Genomic DNA, 16,764 nt, shown 5'->3' with positions numbered 1-16,764 from the left:
ACCTTTTCCTAATAAGGACATTCCTGGAGGTTGCCTAAAGGCTGCCCACACCTCAGTAGCCAGAACAAAGCCATAGGACTATATTCGGTTGAAAGGAAGGCTGGGACATATAGCCTTTATCCTGGACTGCAGTGTGTTCAGTTGAAAATTATTTTCTATTACTCAGGAAAGGGATTTGGGGGAATAACCAGCAGTCTTGGCACAACTACCAATGTTTATCTTGCACACAAGGAAAGGCTTTTCAGGCTGAGGCAAGAACATGCACAGAGGCACACGAGAGTGCTCAGTGTGGCTGGAACTGGACATGTGGTGGCGGACAGGGCTAGCAGGGTAAGCAGGAGCCATGTTTGGAAGGGCTTTGAAAGTCAAGCTGGGAAGTTTGAGTCTGGCAGTAGGGAGCCAAGCATATTCTTATATTTGATATTAATTCTTCCAAGGATTTATATTGCATGTCTATATGAGTTATTTAATATTTTTTAATGTAAAAATTGTAACCTATGAGGTCCAATATTTAGAAAATAGAGGAATGGATAAAAACAATTTATTGGCACCCTATCTCCCCAAGACAATTCCTGTTAATGGTTTGGGTTTATTTCCTCACAGTCTTTGAAAACGTTGTTGTAATCATTGTGCGTTTATAATCCCAAGTTGTTTTTCTTTTTTCTTTTATTTTCGCATAATCCTAGACTATGAGAATCTCATGTGGCCACACTGTCTTCCTAAATATTATTTTAAAGTAACTGTATAATATCCCAGTAAAATAATCTAATCATTTCTTTTTATTTTCCAGCTTTATTGAGATCTATTTGACATATAATATTGTGTCTACCTAGCCATTTCTGTATGACACTTTACACTGTTGGCCATTTAGGCTGGGCATTTGCTAATTTCTTTTACATTTTGTAAGATGTTGATAGCTTCAACTTCAAATTTTTGTTACGTGTTACTACATCATTAGAGGACATTCAGTTGCAAGTAATGCAGGCAGATAATTTTCTCACATAATAAAAGTTAAGAGGTGATGAGTGGGTCAACAATGTTCTGGTTCTGTGTCTCTGTAGTTTTCTTGGCTTTCCTACTTGTCCTAAGATGGCTGCTGTAGCTCTCAGAAGAGAGTATTCTCCTATGACAACACCCAAACATGAAAGGAAGGCATGCGCTTTCTGACCACGTCTCTATGATCTAACTGGAAAGGAACATCTTTCCCAGGAGCACTCAAGAAGACTTTCCCAAATATTTTATTGGGTAGAACTGGGTCACATGGCTACCCAGAGCTGCAAGGGAAGCTGGGAAGCCAGGAACTAAAAGATTTTCTTTCACCGTCTTTGACTGGACGTCATGATTCATCCCTTGATTTGGGACACTTTGCCCATTCCCAAATAGAGGTTCTTTTAGCAAGGAAGAGGAAATAGCTGTTGGGCAGGTAGGCATCCAAGCTAACAGTTAACACTGGGACTTGTAGTGGAGACAAGGAAAGCCACAGAAATAGTTTTTCAGGTAACATTCTCGAAACTTGCCCTGTATTGCTAAATGGGTTAGAATAGAGAGCCAAGCCCTCAGAATACAGTGCTGTGATTTCCCATCACTTTTTTTTTTTTTTTACGTTGAAACCACATCTGTCTTTTCTTTTTAATAAAAAATTTGCTGCAAAGCAAAAATGGAAGTGAAACCAATTCCATTAGACAATCACTAATGAGAATAAAGTGTATGTTTATATTACTTTATTAACAACAGCTTGTAATGTTTATCTTTCTGATTATAGAATTAACTCTGATTGTTAAAAATTTGCAGAGTACCCAAAATGAAAGAATTATTAAATAAGTGAAAAAATTATCTTCAATTTGACCAGAGACAATCACTATTATTTGATGTAATTATTTTCGATCCTTTTAGACATGAATATATTTTTTCATATAAAATTAGGATTTAATTGTACAGATACTTTAGTTTTGTATCTTTTTATATTAACAAATCTATGATCCTTTTAAAACAACAGATTTTCTTGATTTTTTACATGTCTCTCTTCTATGTATACCTTTTACTGTGTTAATGAATCAGTTTGAAATGTAATTTGTTATCTGAAGGAGAAAATGCTGTAGAAGTTAATTGATCTAGAGAGTTCTCTCACTCACTGGCTGTGTGGCTTTATATAAGTTGCTTAACCTTTCTGAGCTTCAGTTACATATAAAATGAGGTTGTGAGAATAATAATACTGGTTTTTGCTATTTTACAGTGATCTTTTGAGGATCAAAAATGATAATATACACACAAGTATTTTGTAAATTGTAAATTAATCTGAAAGATAAAAATTCAAAGTTAAAAGAAAAGTTTGTAACTTAGTGTTTTCCTTCCAAAGCATTAAAAACAGCCTCATTATTTTATATTTAGAAGATTAATTTAAAAGAAAGGAATTACAGAGAACAAAAACAATCTTACTTTATATTTTGAATAATAAACACCACGGGAAAAAAATAAATACCATCGAGATAGGTTTGCTCAAAATTATAAAAACCATTTTTTTACTTTTATAATAATATTTGATTCTTCTTACAATAAAATCAATAAGTAGTCCTATGATAAAATTAAAAAAATATGTAGACAGGAAAGTAAAAAAGGAGAAAAGAAAATCCTTTATAATCCAATCATCCAGAGGAAAGAAATTATGTTAACATTTTAGTGTAAACCATTTTGTTTTTGATAAACACATGAAAACTCAAAATTTTTACTATGAAATGTTTTAATAGAAATTTTGCTTTTTAAAAGGTTTTTGTGGTTAAAAAAGTAAAAAGAATAGGTGTTTATGATTAATCTTGAAATTTTATGTATAATTTTCAGTATCATTTAAACAGAAAGTGCTCATTAAGGAGAATTTACAAAATTACTCCCTTTTCTCCTAAATGATTAAAACACTGCACAGCAATAATAATTTAGGTAATAATACTAATAATAGGAAGAAAGTAGCAGGTTTAACTTGAAACCAACTTTTGCAATCGTTGACTGCACTTGTCACAAACATGTTTTCCTCTAATAAAGCATCAAGCATTTCCCACTACCTCTTTCTTTTTGAGCTCAGACACTGCATAAGTTTCCCGGAAACCTTGTTCTTTTATTTCTGAGTATGCCTTTATCTTTCCCGTGAGAAGATAAAGCTATTTGATAGCTTAGGATATCTTTCCCAGCCACGGTTTCCATTTTAAAGGAAATTTAAGACAGAACATCTAAGGGCGTAAGTGCAAAAACCTCTGGAATCCCTTGTTTTTGGAGACTACAAGGAAGTGGAATTTGCATCTGGTTGGAATCGTCTAAGACTATAGAGTCTGAGTGATGAGGAAGATGACTTTGCAAGGTTCAACTGTGGTTCCGTAATTGTTCTCTGAGAATCAACTGCTATAAAATCACTGGTTATTATGCAAAACACATTGCAGCTGAAGCAGTGACAAGGTTTTATGAAGAAAACTTAGGTAGACTTGCTCAATGCAGATAAAAACAACAGCAGTAGTTTTCTATCTGGTTTATATAAATACTATTCATAAATATAGAAAATTTGGGATATACAGAAAAGGAAAGAGGAAAATGTAAAAATCACTTGTGTCCTGTCACCCGGAGGTTACCTCTATTAACACTTGTAGGTGCATCTATAATAGTTGAATTCAAATTCAAGTTTTGTATTGTACTTTCTTCACTTAACAGTATATTGTGAGCACTTTCCCGTATCATTAAATATTTTTTGATTTACAGTGACCTGAAATGGCCTGCTTCTTCAGATGGAGCCGCTAGTAGCAAAGAAATGACCTCAGGACCTCCCAGAAGAAACTTGATGCTTCTAGTGCCCACACCTGTCTCTTTCGTTGTGCCCATAACTATTTTTCCTGATAAGCAAGGCCAACTGGTGTCAAGTCTCAGCTGGATGACATGATGTTCTTTTTTTTTTTTTTTTTTTTTTAATCTACAGACCAAATTGCACTTTATAAATAAGTACAAACATTCACACAGATGTTTCGAGCTTGTTCTGTCCATGAATGTTGCATCAGTAGTAAAGTGAATGGAATTCACAATTTTGCTTAGTTGACTCAACATTTATCATTTGAGCAGTGGATATTTCTAAGACAAGTAGTTAATTGGTAAGGAAGATGGAATGTTAGTCTGAATCTGGCTTCCCAAAGCTCTGGCCAAATTATTCCAGATTTGCTAACAGATCAAATGTAACATTTTTTTGTTGAAATAAACACCAGTTTAAGGAATATGCTACTTTCTGGTGAGGTTAAGGAGGTCCCCAGCTGATTTTTTTCAACCATTTTTAATGTGTGAATGGAATCTTTTTTTTTTTTTTTTTAATTTTTATTTTAGAGAGAGAGCATAAGCAGGGGAGAGGGGGAGAGAGAGAATCCTAAGCAGGCTCCGTGCTCAGTGTGGAGCTGGAAGTGGGGCTTGATCCCATGGTCTTGGGATCATGACCCAAGCCGAAGTCAAGAGTTGGAGGCTCACCGACTGAACCACCTACGTGCCCTAATGTGTGCATAGAATCTTAAAACAAAAAGGAAAACGGAAAACATGAAATTACATTCATCTAAAGCCAAATCTACACACAAACTGGGCATTTGTGCAAACAAAATTTTAAACTGCTCTATGTAATTAAAATACCACTGGTCATTTTATTTTCAACCCATAACATGCCCTGAATTCCTTGTGTTTGTTATTTGTTCCTGTACGATCCATTTTATTCATTTAAGAGAGCCACCTGATCAAATTATGAACTGATAAGCCCTATCAATTCTAGTTTTGTGTAATTTTCAGAAGACAGTAATGTGCCTCTTCTATAAATCAGTATATATCTGTTAACAGCTTCCAGAACTGTATTCAGTAGTGCATATGGAGCCATTTTTACACTTGTCCTTCACATTGTCAGTACCATTATTCAATAGTGGCTGAAATTCCTCTGGCCTACTTGTATAGTGGTAATAGCTAATAAAAATAGCATCTAAAAATGACTATGTCTAGCATTCATGCCATACACTAAGAGGAAATGAGAGGCATCTTAGAAAAAAAAGACAAAGGAAACAACCATTCTTTAAGAGCACAAGGCACAGGGAGAGGGTGAAGGAAAATATTTCAGATATTTTTTGGGGGGGATGAGAATAATGATGACTTTTGAAAATCAGTCTTCTTGGGGCGCCTGGGTGGCTCAGTCGGTTGAGTGTCCAACTTCAGCTCAGGTCATGATCTTGTGGTCTGTAAGTTTGAGCCCCGCGTCGGGCTCAGAGCCTGGAGCCTGCTTCGGATGCTGTGTCTCCCTGTCTCTCTGCCCTTCCCCCGCTCACGCTCTGTCTCTCTCTCTCTCTGTCAAAAATAAATAAACATTAAAAAAAAATAAAAAAAAAAAAAGAAAATCTGTCTTCTTCAGTAAGCCATGTGAAATTCAGGCAAATAGGCTGGGAGATTGGCATATCCGCCTGGAATGGGAGACCTTCCTAATAACCAACATTTAAATGATATAGCTGTATACTGTCGATAAGGGTACTAAAGATATTGGCAAAATTCAACTGGCTACCATTGCAAAAATGGTTTATAGAATCAGGCCATGCCATTTATTGCCTGAGCAATCTTGAACCAGATACTTAAGCTTTCTGTGCCTTGGTTTCCTCCTCTGCAAATGGGGATAATGATGGTACCTACCTCATACTTGTTGGGATGATTAAGTAAAAAAAAAAAAAATGTGTATAAAGTGCTTAACTGGCACATGTTAAATGCTCAATAAATGGTGGGTCAGTGTGACCATCATTATTATTATTATGAGTTGGTTAAAAAGGTCATGGGAGCAGAGAATAGCAAGCTGAAGGACAAGGCAGCTTTGTGACACTGTCTTAAAAAGCTCCTACCACCTTGGATTTTTCTACTAGGTGTTTGGCTTTGGTCATATTTCTCTCTAGATGTCAGCAGTCCATCACAAAATGACTTACAAGGATTCAGAGGAGAGACTCAGGGCAGAAAGGAGGAGAAGTAAGCAAAGTGGAGGGTTGGAGCTGAGAGGAGAGTACCCACAAGTCCTCCCTTCCAGTCTGGGAGGGCTGTCTCCCAGAGCTGGGCAGTCAGATCCCCCTTGCCAAAGTGGGCACATGAGGAAGCAAGTCTTCCAACGGTGAGCAGAAGGCAAAGTCTCATCAAACCTGAGGACGTATGCTGATGTTAAGGACCATTAAACATTAAAATCACTATTGGATATTTTAAAAAACAGACTTTACCTCCCTCTTCTTCTGGCTGAGGTCTTTCTTAACCTTCCTATTTGAATATGCATCTTGCCCAAGCTTTCTATCCCTCTTTCCTGCTTTTTCTTCTTAGTAATTAGCACACTGTAACATACTATATTACTAAATTATGTTCATTGCTTGTCTCTCCAGTAGATGCAAACTCATAAGACCAGGCTATTTTTGTGGTTGTTATTGTTCCCTGCTGTCTTCTGAGGGCCTAGCACAGTGCTTAATGAATATTATAGCTAGTGTTCAATAAATATTTGTTGAATGAGACAAGAAAGGAAAAATTTCACTTATCTTAGGTGAGTGAACAGTGTAGTGGATGAACAGATGACCTCAGAAGGCATGTCTGAAGATTCTGTGATTGTTTTGATTACACATAAAAAATAAAGCACCATTAACAACTTGATTTTAAAATTTCTACATCCTTGGGGCACCTGATTGGCTCAGCTGGTAGAGCATGTGACTCGATCTTGGGAGCCCCACGTTGGGAGCAGAGATTACTTTTAAAAAATTCTAGATCCTTTTAAACTGTTGAGACAATAAACACATGATATTAGAATCCTATCCATGATGTGTAAGCTTGTATGACTTTATTCAATCAGAATTTGGGCACTGGCAAAGCTTCTCAAATTATGAAAATTAACACTTGTTATTCAAAGAGGGGATAGAGATGGAGGAAAAAATTCCAGAAGGCAAAAGTCCAAAACAAGAGTGGCTAATAATAGCCACCATGTTGAGGCGCCTGGGTGGCTCAGTCAGTTAAGCATCCCACTTCAGCTCAGGTCATGATCTCGCACTCCGTGAGTTCAAGCCCCGCGACGGGCTCTGGGCTGATGGCTCAGAGCCTGGAACCTGCTTCCGATTCTGTGTCTCCCTCTCTCTGACCCTCCCCCGTTCATGCTCTGTCTCTCTCTGTCTCAAAAATAAATAAACGTTAAAAAAATTTTAAAAAAAATAATAGCTACCATGTTAATTTGTGTCTCCTACATTTCAAGGACTTTACAGCTTTTTTATAAAAATCCTTCCAAGATAGTTCTTATTATATCTATTTTCCAGTTGGGACAACTAGGGCCGTATCCTTGCAATTAAATGGAGATGGAATTTGAATCTTTCTTTGTCTTAATTCAAATTTATACTTTCTCCAAAATGTCAGATTACCTTTGGGTACAGACTTCAACCTGTTCCCTCCAGAACTGTGCAGGAGATCTGTTATTTTGAAGAGATGGCAAGTTAGCACTCACTGGTCTCTGTTTTATAACTGAAACGTTTGCAACCCCCGCTCCGAGCAGGTGTGCTGAGTTGCAGTTACCCTGTGATGTTTGTGCCCAAACTGAAGATCCCTATCAAGGCAACGAGTAAAATATGAATGTGAGAAGAAGCAGTGATGGCCTTCTTCCTCTTTTTTAAACAAACCAGAATTTCTGCATCAGAGTGAATGTTGCGCCCTTTGCAGGGGTCCCATGGGAGTTTATGCACTTGACCCAAAGACACTGCTCTTACATCATGTCTCAAGCTCCTCTTCTGGATTTGCTCTGAACCCGAGGCACATTCTTTTAAGTTTCTTCAATGATAGCAAATCTTTGTCCTTTTCAGGTGGATTTGATTTTGGGAGACAGCCCTTTGGAGCTTCAGCCAGTGGATAAGGTGGGTGACCAAGCCAGATTATATTTGGAGTTAAAAACACGTTGTGAACAGAGGGTAGTGATTTTGGTTTTCTTTTGTAGTTTGTTAAACCGTGTCAGGAGGATATTGTAAACGTTTCTAAAAGCGCTTTGACTAATGCCTGCAATGTCGGAAAAGTGCATCAACTACCAAGTGACTGCTTTGCAGGATAATGGTCATTTGACTACATTAGCTCTGTTCCAACAGTTAAAAAAAAAAAAAAGTACCATAACTTTAGAGCCACAGCTTGAATGATTACTTTGGGTGCTATCATCTTCTGCAACAAGACCCTGCATTGTTATGAATTATGGCTTTGCAATAAAAAGAACCAGGATGTAAATGTTTGCTAGATAAACACAGTTACACAGGGCAAACAGACCAGGATAAAAATGGCAGTTGAGAATCCGGAGAACCTAATATTCACTAACACAAAAAGCAGCATGTTGCATTAAAACAGTTAAAGAGAAGATAGATGATGGGAAGAACGGCGGGGAAATGATAGTCTTTATGGTTATGGCAATAAGAGAGAAGCTAGAAGATGTTTGAAACGATATTCTTATCTGGTTAAGGTGGCTGTTGTTTATAACGAGTTAAAATGTGCAAGGAAGAAATTGTTCATGTGATTTCTAGCCTGTGGCGTTCCTAAGATATTTTAATATGTAGAATTTTAAAGGGTATTTTCTATGAATGTATTTTACACTGATGTATTATACATCAGAATTAACCTCTTTATTTTATGAAGGGCTAACATTTTGCAATCCCCATCATGAAATCTCTCAATCAGAAGGATACGTGTTTTGGTTTAATACAGTTATCACGCAGTGGGGAGCTGGGTAAAAATAATTACAGTATGACCAATGCCCTGGGTTTCAAAGCATTCAGACAAGGTTTTAGTACCTATATCCATCTTCAGAACCCACTGAAATATTTTATCTTATTAGGTGGCATATCACAGATGAGGGTCTGTGTAAACATTAAAAGCTACCCACTACATCTAAATCATTTCAGTTAATAAGCTAATAGTAAGAAGAAGGAGAGGCATCTTACTAACCAAGGGCAGAAATAATTTAGTAAATGATTGATATCGCAAGGTCTCCAAGATTTTACTATACATTACGATTACCATTGTCATTAAGAGTCCTCTTGGGAATAAATGGCAAAACGTGTTTGCAATGGGCAAAAATACCACTTATGCCTGAGTTCAGGGTATACAGACATTTGTCTTATTATTTAAAAATCCTCAATAAAAGAGGCCTTTGTTCTTAGGAGACTGTTAAAGAGAAAATAAACTATTCTTCTGCCATATCAGAGGGCATTTCAAATGAAGGTGTTTTGAGAAAGCAAGTCTTGACCTTAAGCGGATTGTGTTTGCCTGGGAATCTCAGAGGAGGGGTACCCAAAAGAGGAAAAATGGACCCGTGGCCTGGGGGCTCTGGCTGAATCTCCCTCCCCTCAGTGGCCCAGCTCTCTCTATTGGCGTAAAGAGCCAGGACACCTGGATGGGGTAAAACTTTTGTCACCTTTTCATAGGCCATAGAGTTTCATTTAGCCAGCTGAGGTCTCCTTGTCTGTAAAACATATTTTAAAATGTTTACCACATAGAGTCATCGTGAGGATTAGATGAGAGAATCAGTCTATTGTTCAGCAAATGGTTCTTGCATGACTTTTCAGTGCCTAAGATACACCAGTGCACAAGGCCAGGCCATAGGGCTCAAGGGCCTCAGTACTAGACTTTATAAGACTGTTGGTGAGGGCTCTGGCAATGTCAACATGGGTGGTATGGGAGCTCATGGGAGGTGAGTTCCTGGAATATGGCTTATAATAGGGTCTGTTCCCTGCTAGGAGGCCCATACCCATAGCTGAATTCCCCAGGATTTCCCCCACCTTGGGCCCAAGTCATCAGAACTGACGCCCTGAGAGGTTTGGATGTGTGTGTGTCTGTGGATGTGTGGTATATATGTGTATTTTAAGTCATTTGCTTCCACCCCCAACAGTATCCCTGTCTATTAACAGAATGAGGGGGAGAAAGAGAGAAAAAGAGAGATTGGGACAGAACAAAAAGAGAGATATCTAGGAAAGGAAGAAAGTTAGATAGCTCTCCCCAACCCCCTCCCACCCTTACCACGAAAATACCGTCTGGGATTAAACTCTATGTGAAGATTAGAGGTGTGGGAGAGACATTAGGAGAAACTGTTTCTCACGTCAAGAACAGGAGGAAGCACAACGCCTATATGAGAACACCGGAAACGACAAATTACACACACAGAGTGAGCCAGTCCATCAGAAGAAGAGGGGTCAGCCAGGGAGCCAAGCGGGAAAGGGCAGTCTTGCAGCCAGACCCAGCAATGCCCTTCCCAGCACCGTCCAGGATTCGACGGGAGTGCTTGGACCCGCAGACACACCCCACGTGGCCTGACCCTGGGAGTATGCGTGCCCTTTTGTGGAAAAATGCACAAGGCCTGAGGCCTCATGCTTATGGCACCTCTTGCTTTGTGTCTCAAAGGGCAGAGTCTTGCCTCACCTTCTCCTGCAGGTGGAGGGGGGTTGTCCATGCAGGCCACTGTCCCTGCCCGACTCCTCCACTTTCTCAAAGGAAATGGGGACACAGAAAACCCCTAGGTCTCTTGCTGCAAGTATGACCAATTTTGAAGTCACTGCTGCCCCGATTCTTTTAGAAGCTTGGATGAGAAAACTCTTCTATCCCCAATTTTCTGAAGGAAATCTGAAATTGATCTTCATCTCTGCACTAATTTGGCACCTCATAGCAGTGCCCGGGGATAGTGCACCCTGTATTAACCACCCCCTTCCGGCACACCCTCCCCTACTTGCACCCTGGGATTGCTTTTAGTCAAGTGTTTCAGGAGATGAAATCAGCCTGCACCGAGAAGCAATGTAAGGAACCACCTTGCAAAACTTGTCATTGGCTGTGTTTAGCGTAAAGACGGTGTTTCATTTCAGCCATTATGTCCTCTCTATGAGAATTCAGGGGCTGCGTTTCTCTTTAGTCTCAGAAATAGTCATTTTTATTGAGGGGCACTCAATTTTTTATGTGGAAGAATTTGTTATTTCATATGGTTGCTTAAAAGCTTAGCACCACATGGCATATCGTTTCTGTATCAACCTCACCTCTGGTTTTAGAATCTTTGTCTTCATTTTTCTTGGCCTCATCTTTTCATTTCTTATTTTCAATTGGTTTTATCTTGCTAAGGTATATGTATCCTTATAAGCTGCCCTAAATCTTTCGATGAACAAAACCAGAGGTAAGTAACTAAGGTATCCACAAGTTATATATTCTACTTATCTAATAATATCATGGCGGTGATCTGGCTTTCCACGGAGAATTTTCTAGAAGGAGATAATATACTCATCAGAGAGCTCAAGGATCTCACCCGGCAGATTGAGTTCTTAGTGCACATTAATAAATGGACACTTACGTTCATGTAAGGGTCTCTTATGGGCTTAGTGTCCCTCTCTGAGAATGCCCGTCTTGCACTGTTTATTCCTGCCACTGCTGAACACTAGACATATTAATCCTCTTCCACTCCCTTGAACACAGCAAACTCTTTCCTTCATCAGGGACTTTGGACATATAAATTATCTCTGCTCGGAATGTCCTTCCTCCTTTTCTCTCCACACCCCTCTTTCTCATCATTAGAGCAGTAGCGGCACATTAGAATGATTGAGGGTGTGTGTGTGTGTGTGTGTGTGTGTGTGTGTGTGTGTCTTATTAATACCCAGGATCCAAATGAGACAAATTAAACTGAAATCTCCAGGGGTGGAGCCTAGGTACTGGTATTTTTTAAAAGCTTCTCAGATGATTCTAATTTTTAGCCAGGACGGAGAATCACGGCTGTAGGTCTCAGCTTAAATGTTAGCTTCTTACAGAGGCCCTCCTTGGCCACCTCTAGGACACAGACATTGTCACGCTCTCCAGCTCACCTTCTTCCCTGATTCCTTTGTAATAATCACTACAATTTGTAACTGTTGCATATATTTGAATGTTTTTGTCCCTCATCCTCCACCCCTCAATTAAGACATAGGTGCTGTGAGGACAGAAAATATATCTGTCTTGGTCTTTGTGCTTTTCTTCTTGGTCTTTGTACAGTGTCAGGTGCATAACAGGATTCTGAGTCTACAGTGATGAGGATGACCCTCAAATAATACTACTGTTCTGTGGGGCCTCCTGGAAGCCAGTGAGGCTCCCTGGAATATTATGAGAGAATCCATATTGATGCTCAGTGGCTATTTTACTGCCAAAATGGTTCCACACACTTTCCTCTTCCCTGACCCCTGTGTGCCAGGATTTTTTCAAGTGAGATCTATAAATAAATCCTCATTTGGAGCATCTCTTTTATGTCTGTGTCCTCCTTTATTTGATTTTGACCATTGTGAGTGAGAGATTCCAACTTGTTCATCTTTGTGTTCCCACCCTACTCCAGCACCCGGCACTGAATCTTACACATAGCGGGGCTCCATAGCTATTTGTTGACTTGAATGGAGTTGACTTTATCTTTATGGCATGTAGATATTCTGACCAAGATTTCACCCTGGGCAGTAGCATTTATGACTATCCAGAGACTGGAGGCATGGGGGATCGTGAGCACATCATGAAAGTTAAATTTGTTGGTCTAGGCAACTTCACCATAATCTAAATGCAGATGGTCTCAACACCTGGATTGCACAGAAGGACAAAACAAGTAAATTTGTGTTTGGAGGCAGATAATGAAACTGTGAGGAGTCTGAAAACAACTCAGTCACCTACCTCATAACACAGGTGCTGGTCCAAAAAAGGATAAATTCATTGTGGGGCTGCTTGAGCTTTCGATATGGCTGAGTCAGTTCTTTCTAAATTATTATTTGATAGTTATTAATAAATCAAAGCAAACCATCCACCTACTGTTTTCCCTCCACAGTTAGTATGTTCACCAAGTTGACGTTTATGTTCTAAGGTACTTTTTTCCTAAGCTTAAATTAACTAAGACCGGTTAGAGGAGTGGACATTTGTTTTCTCCTTTCTTCTGCTTTATTTCATTTCCTTAAGGAATCATCTTGGTTTTTCACTCTTCCTTTCCTCAGTTTTACGTAGGTGTTGTGTTGGTGGGAAATGGAAAAGCCTCTTATCTGGGAAAGTTTTCATATTGTCATGGAGAGAAATGCATGTGCGCGCACGCGCGCACGCGCGCGCGCGCACACACACACACACACGCTCATAAACCCACACAAATGAAATCCCCTCTTCAGAGGAGCCAGCTACAGGAAATTGACTTATGCACAGGAACTTGCTAATCTCTATTGTCACATTCGGATTGTTCCTGCCACCTCAGTCACCACGCACATTAAACCCAACCATCTTGGGTTGGATTCTCTATCAGCTCAACTCTTATAGTTTTGGTTCTTCCAGTGTGAATCAGCTATATCCTTGGGGAGGAAGGAAAAGTTGATCCCAGAGGAATTTATAACAGCGCTTGGGCAGCTTTTGCTTTTACTTACCTGCACTGAACAAATTAACTTCCGGAGTCCGTCATTTTGGTGTAAAGAAATTTCTTTGGCATTCTACAACAGGTAAGACTTTTGCTTCTTTAAAAATAGTTCCTCGGTGTCAAAAGAAATCTCTCCAATGTATTTAGCTTTACTCTAGGCTAAACACAGTAATTATCTTTTTCTATAGTTGTAAAGTATGGTACCATATTATAGGGGAACGGGGACTTGCCCTGGTATCCAATCCCCCCGCCCCGCCACGCACCATCCTAAAAAGATGCATATCATTTTTGAAACTTTACAAGTTATAATAGTTGGTTTTTGGTTATTCAGATATTCTCTTAGAGAATTCATATGTTTATTATTGACTATGACTGAGTTCAAATATTTGGGTAGTTGAAATATCACCCTATGTTTGATAAGTAAACTTAAAGATCCTCTCAGTTGTATAAATAAGAGCTTTAAAACGTTCTAAATCAAAAAAGAAACCAACCCAAATCCAGATGATGTGGATTTGGAGCTGGAATTTCTAGCTTGTCTGTTTCACCTATTGCCAATGCTTGAGTCCTCTTCCTACAAGTGGTATATGAAGCCATAAGTATTTATTTTTAAATTAAATTGAATTAAATTAAATTTAGCTTTTGAGGTGGTTTGATTTGGGGACATGCTATGAGGTACCATCAATAGCCTGGGTTATAGCTAAATGAAGGTAGAGAAATCACTAGTTTAAGGTACTTCACTAAATGAAAGTTGCCATTGAAATATTCAAGCAAGCAACAACTAGTCAATAATCATTTATTGGTTCCGAGCTGGTGCTGTGGAGGATATAAGAAAAATATAAGGAAGTCTCTATCCAAAGGAACATATAATCTAGTAGTCATGGCAAGAGGTAAAATTCAGAGGGGAATTGAGTGATGACTGGGGTTACATGGGTGGTAAGTTATAAGAGTTCCAAGAAAGGGGGTTTGAGGGTAAGCGAGAATGGTCTGGAAGACATGGCTTTGGAAAAACATGAGATTTGAGTAGATGGAGAATGTGGAGGCTAATTCACATGGGAGGATTGTGTGGGCAAAGGCACAGAGGTGAGACTGACGAGATGAGCAGTCCAGTTGAGGAGACTGGCCCTCAAAAGAGGAAAATTTGTTTTACATATTGGCAGGAAATAAGCTTGGAAAATTCAGGTGTAGACAAGTTATAGAGGACCTTGAGAGGCTGCTGAACAGAACTGACTCCATTCAATAGTTTTCTAGTCTTCTTATGCCATTAGGCTCCTTTTCTGAGCTTTCATAGCACTCACAGAATTCCAGGTGAGTGGGAGCCCAGAGATCCCTGAGTCTTTTCATTTTGGGACTACTTTTTATCTTCTACTTGCCTTCCTTTTACTGTCTTCCTTTACCATACCATTTATGCTAGGAAAGGTTTGTGTGGCTCAGGGATCCTGTAAGACCTCCATTTCTGGTTACTACAGGTCAATCATCAAGTATTAAAGTGGCCTTCCTCTTAGGAGAATGATTTGGTTGACCAAGCAAGCCTATAGTCTTCAAAAGCCAACCCAAAAACTCCATGAAATATGTGTTACTTCCTTCACATGTCTGACTGAGATGCTATGGATCTGCTGGTGTTTTTGTCCTAATGATTTGGAGCACTTTTTTTTTTCTTCTGAAGTGTGAAATATTTGCATCCATATAATAGCAAAACTACAGTATGGTGAATAAGAATCCAGACTTTTGGAGCCAGATTATCTTGTGCTGAACCTGGTGTTATTGCTTCTGAGCTGTGGGAACCTAGGACACCTTACTTCACTTCTTCAATCCTCAGATTAAAAACAAAAATCTGTAAAGTAGCTCCAATAACTGAAAATACCTATGTCAGAGTTGTTGTAAGGATAAAAATGAAATATAAATGTGTGCAGCATTTAGCTTAGTGCCTGGCATAAAATAAACTCTGAAGAAATGTAGCTATTATGATTGTTACTAAGACTTGGCTGGGGACACGAGAGTGAAGATGATATGGTGTCTGGCTGGGAACGAGATAACTGCAAAGTAACTCTTTTAATGCCGGTGCTCCTTTCAAAGGAAAATGGGGCTGATGGGTGAAGGCTGGAAATTAATATCTTTTGAGCACCAAGTATGGAATAGGCATGGGGTAGTCTGTTTTATAGCAATAATATATATGAAAAAAGGAAAACAAGATTTGAAACTGATTTTTAAAAAAAAATTTTTGATGTTTTCATTTATTTTTGAAAGACAGAGAGAGACAGAGTGTGAGCACTGGGGAGGGGCAGAGAGAGAGGGAGACACAGAATCCGAAGCAGGCTCCAGGCTCTGAGCTGTCAGCACAGAGCCTGATGCGGGGCTTGAACCCGCAGACCGTGAGATCATGAACCTGAGCCTAGGTCGGATGCTCAACCGACTGAGCCACCCAGGTGCCCCAGAAACTGATCTTTTAAGCCGTTCCATATCTGATTGTCAGACTTATAGGACAACTATCTGAGTGACTGCTGTGTTATTTGTGGGCATCTGTGGCTGATGTTGCTTCCTGAATGCTTTGGGTGGAATTTTAGAGGTGTTTGGCATTAGAGGCAGAGAGTGACTCTCCTTCCTTGGCCAGCTTAAATTAAATTATTTTTAATTTTATTGTATTCTAATTTTAGTGCTAGCAAGACATAGCCAAAAACCATTTCTATTCAAACGTTGTGACCATTTTGACAAGGAGTACCCAAAGCACTTATCTGGATTCTAGATGCTTGGGTGTGGGTGAAAGCTAAGATTGAAAAACGTCTTGCTTGCTCGTTCCACTCTCCAAACTAGAGAGTTTTTTTTTGGGGGGGGGAGGTTAGTAAGCCCCCTTTTAAAAAATGCAAATATGGCCAATATGTTCATTATGCAAGGGATTTCTCAATTATATGTGCAGATTACCTTGGTCAAATAGTAATATTGTTTCCCTTCTAGAGCCCCACTAATAACAAAAGGGAGGAAGATTTGGGGTTTTGTGTATGCAAAGGGGTGGGCCCAAGTCACGATAGGGTGCGAAAGGGGAGCATGACAGTGGTGGGTGCTGGGATGGGGAGTGCAAAGGAGGGCATCTGAGATGGAAAGGGTGAATAGAGGCAGGTTCGTGCCAGAAACAAAGGCTCCTCCTACGTGGCTTTTAAATCATTTGACTCAAACAGCTGCTTGAAGTCCCAAGCAACCTCTTGGTATTTTGCTTAAGAAGATGTACTGTTCCCTGGATGTGGACAGTTGTTCAGAGATAATGTGATTTGTTTGGTTCTGGCCTGGAATTATAGTTCCTAAAGCTGGCTGGACATCAAAACCACTTGGGGAGTTTTTAAAAAACTAGCACTTCCCAGGTATCACATAGAAGCCCTGAG

At 39.4% G+C, this 16,764-nt stretch overlaps 1 protein-coding gene across 12 annotated transcripts in view; it reads left to right on the top strand.

Moving 5' to 3' along the window:
* Positions 1–16,764, top strand: part of N4BP2 (NEDD4 binding protein 2) — a 154,209-nt gene that overhangs the window by 103,014 nt on the left and 34,431 nt on the right. For 7 of the 12 annotated variants that reach the window (XM_042936563.1, XM_042936562.1, XM_042936561.1 and 4 more), the window contains one exon: positions 3,739–3,950. The exons of 1 other annotated variant lie outside the window; for it this stretch is intronic. In XM_042936563.1, the coding sequence (XP_042792497.1) occupies positions 3,739–3,916 (178 nt within the window). In that variant the 3' untranslated portion in view covers positions 3,917–3,950. Of the gene's footprint in view, positions 1–3,738; positions 3,952–16,764 lie in introns of those variants that run through there. 4 more of the 12 variants (XM_042936543.1, XM_042936544.1, XM_042936558.1 and 1 more) reach the window with 3 other exon arrangements.

This window comes from Panthera leo, chromosome B1 (genome assembly GCF_018350215.1).
Source record: "Panthera leo isolate Ple1 chromosome B1, P.leo_Ple1_pat1.1, whole genome shotgun sequence".
Lineage (NCBI taxonomy): Eukaryota > Metazoa > Chordata > Mammalia > Carnivora > Felidae > Panthera > Panthera leo.
Note: the sequence above shows the minus strand (reverse complement) of the source record. Positions and strands in the feature narration are given on the sequence as shown.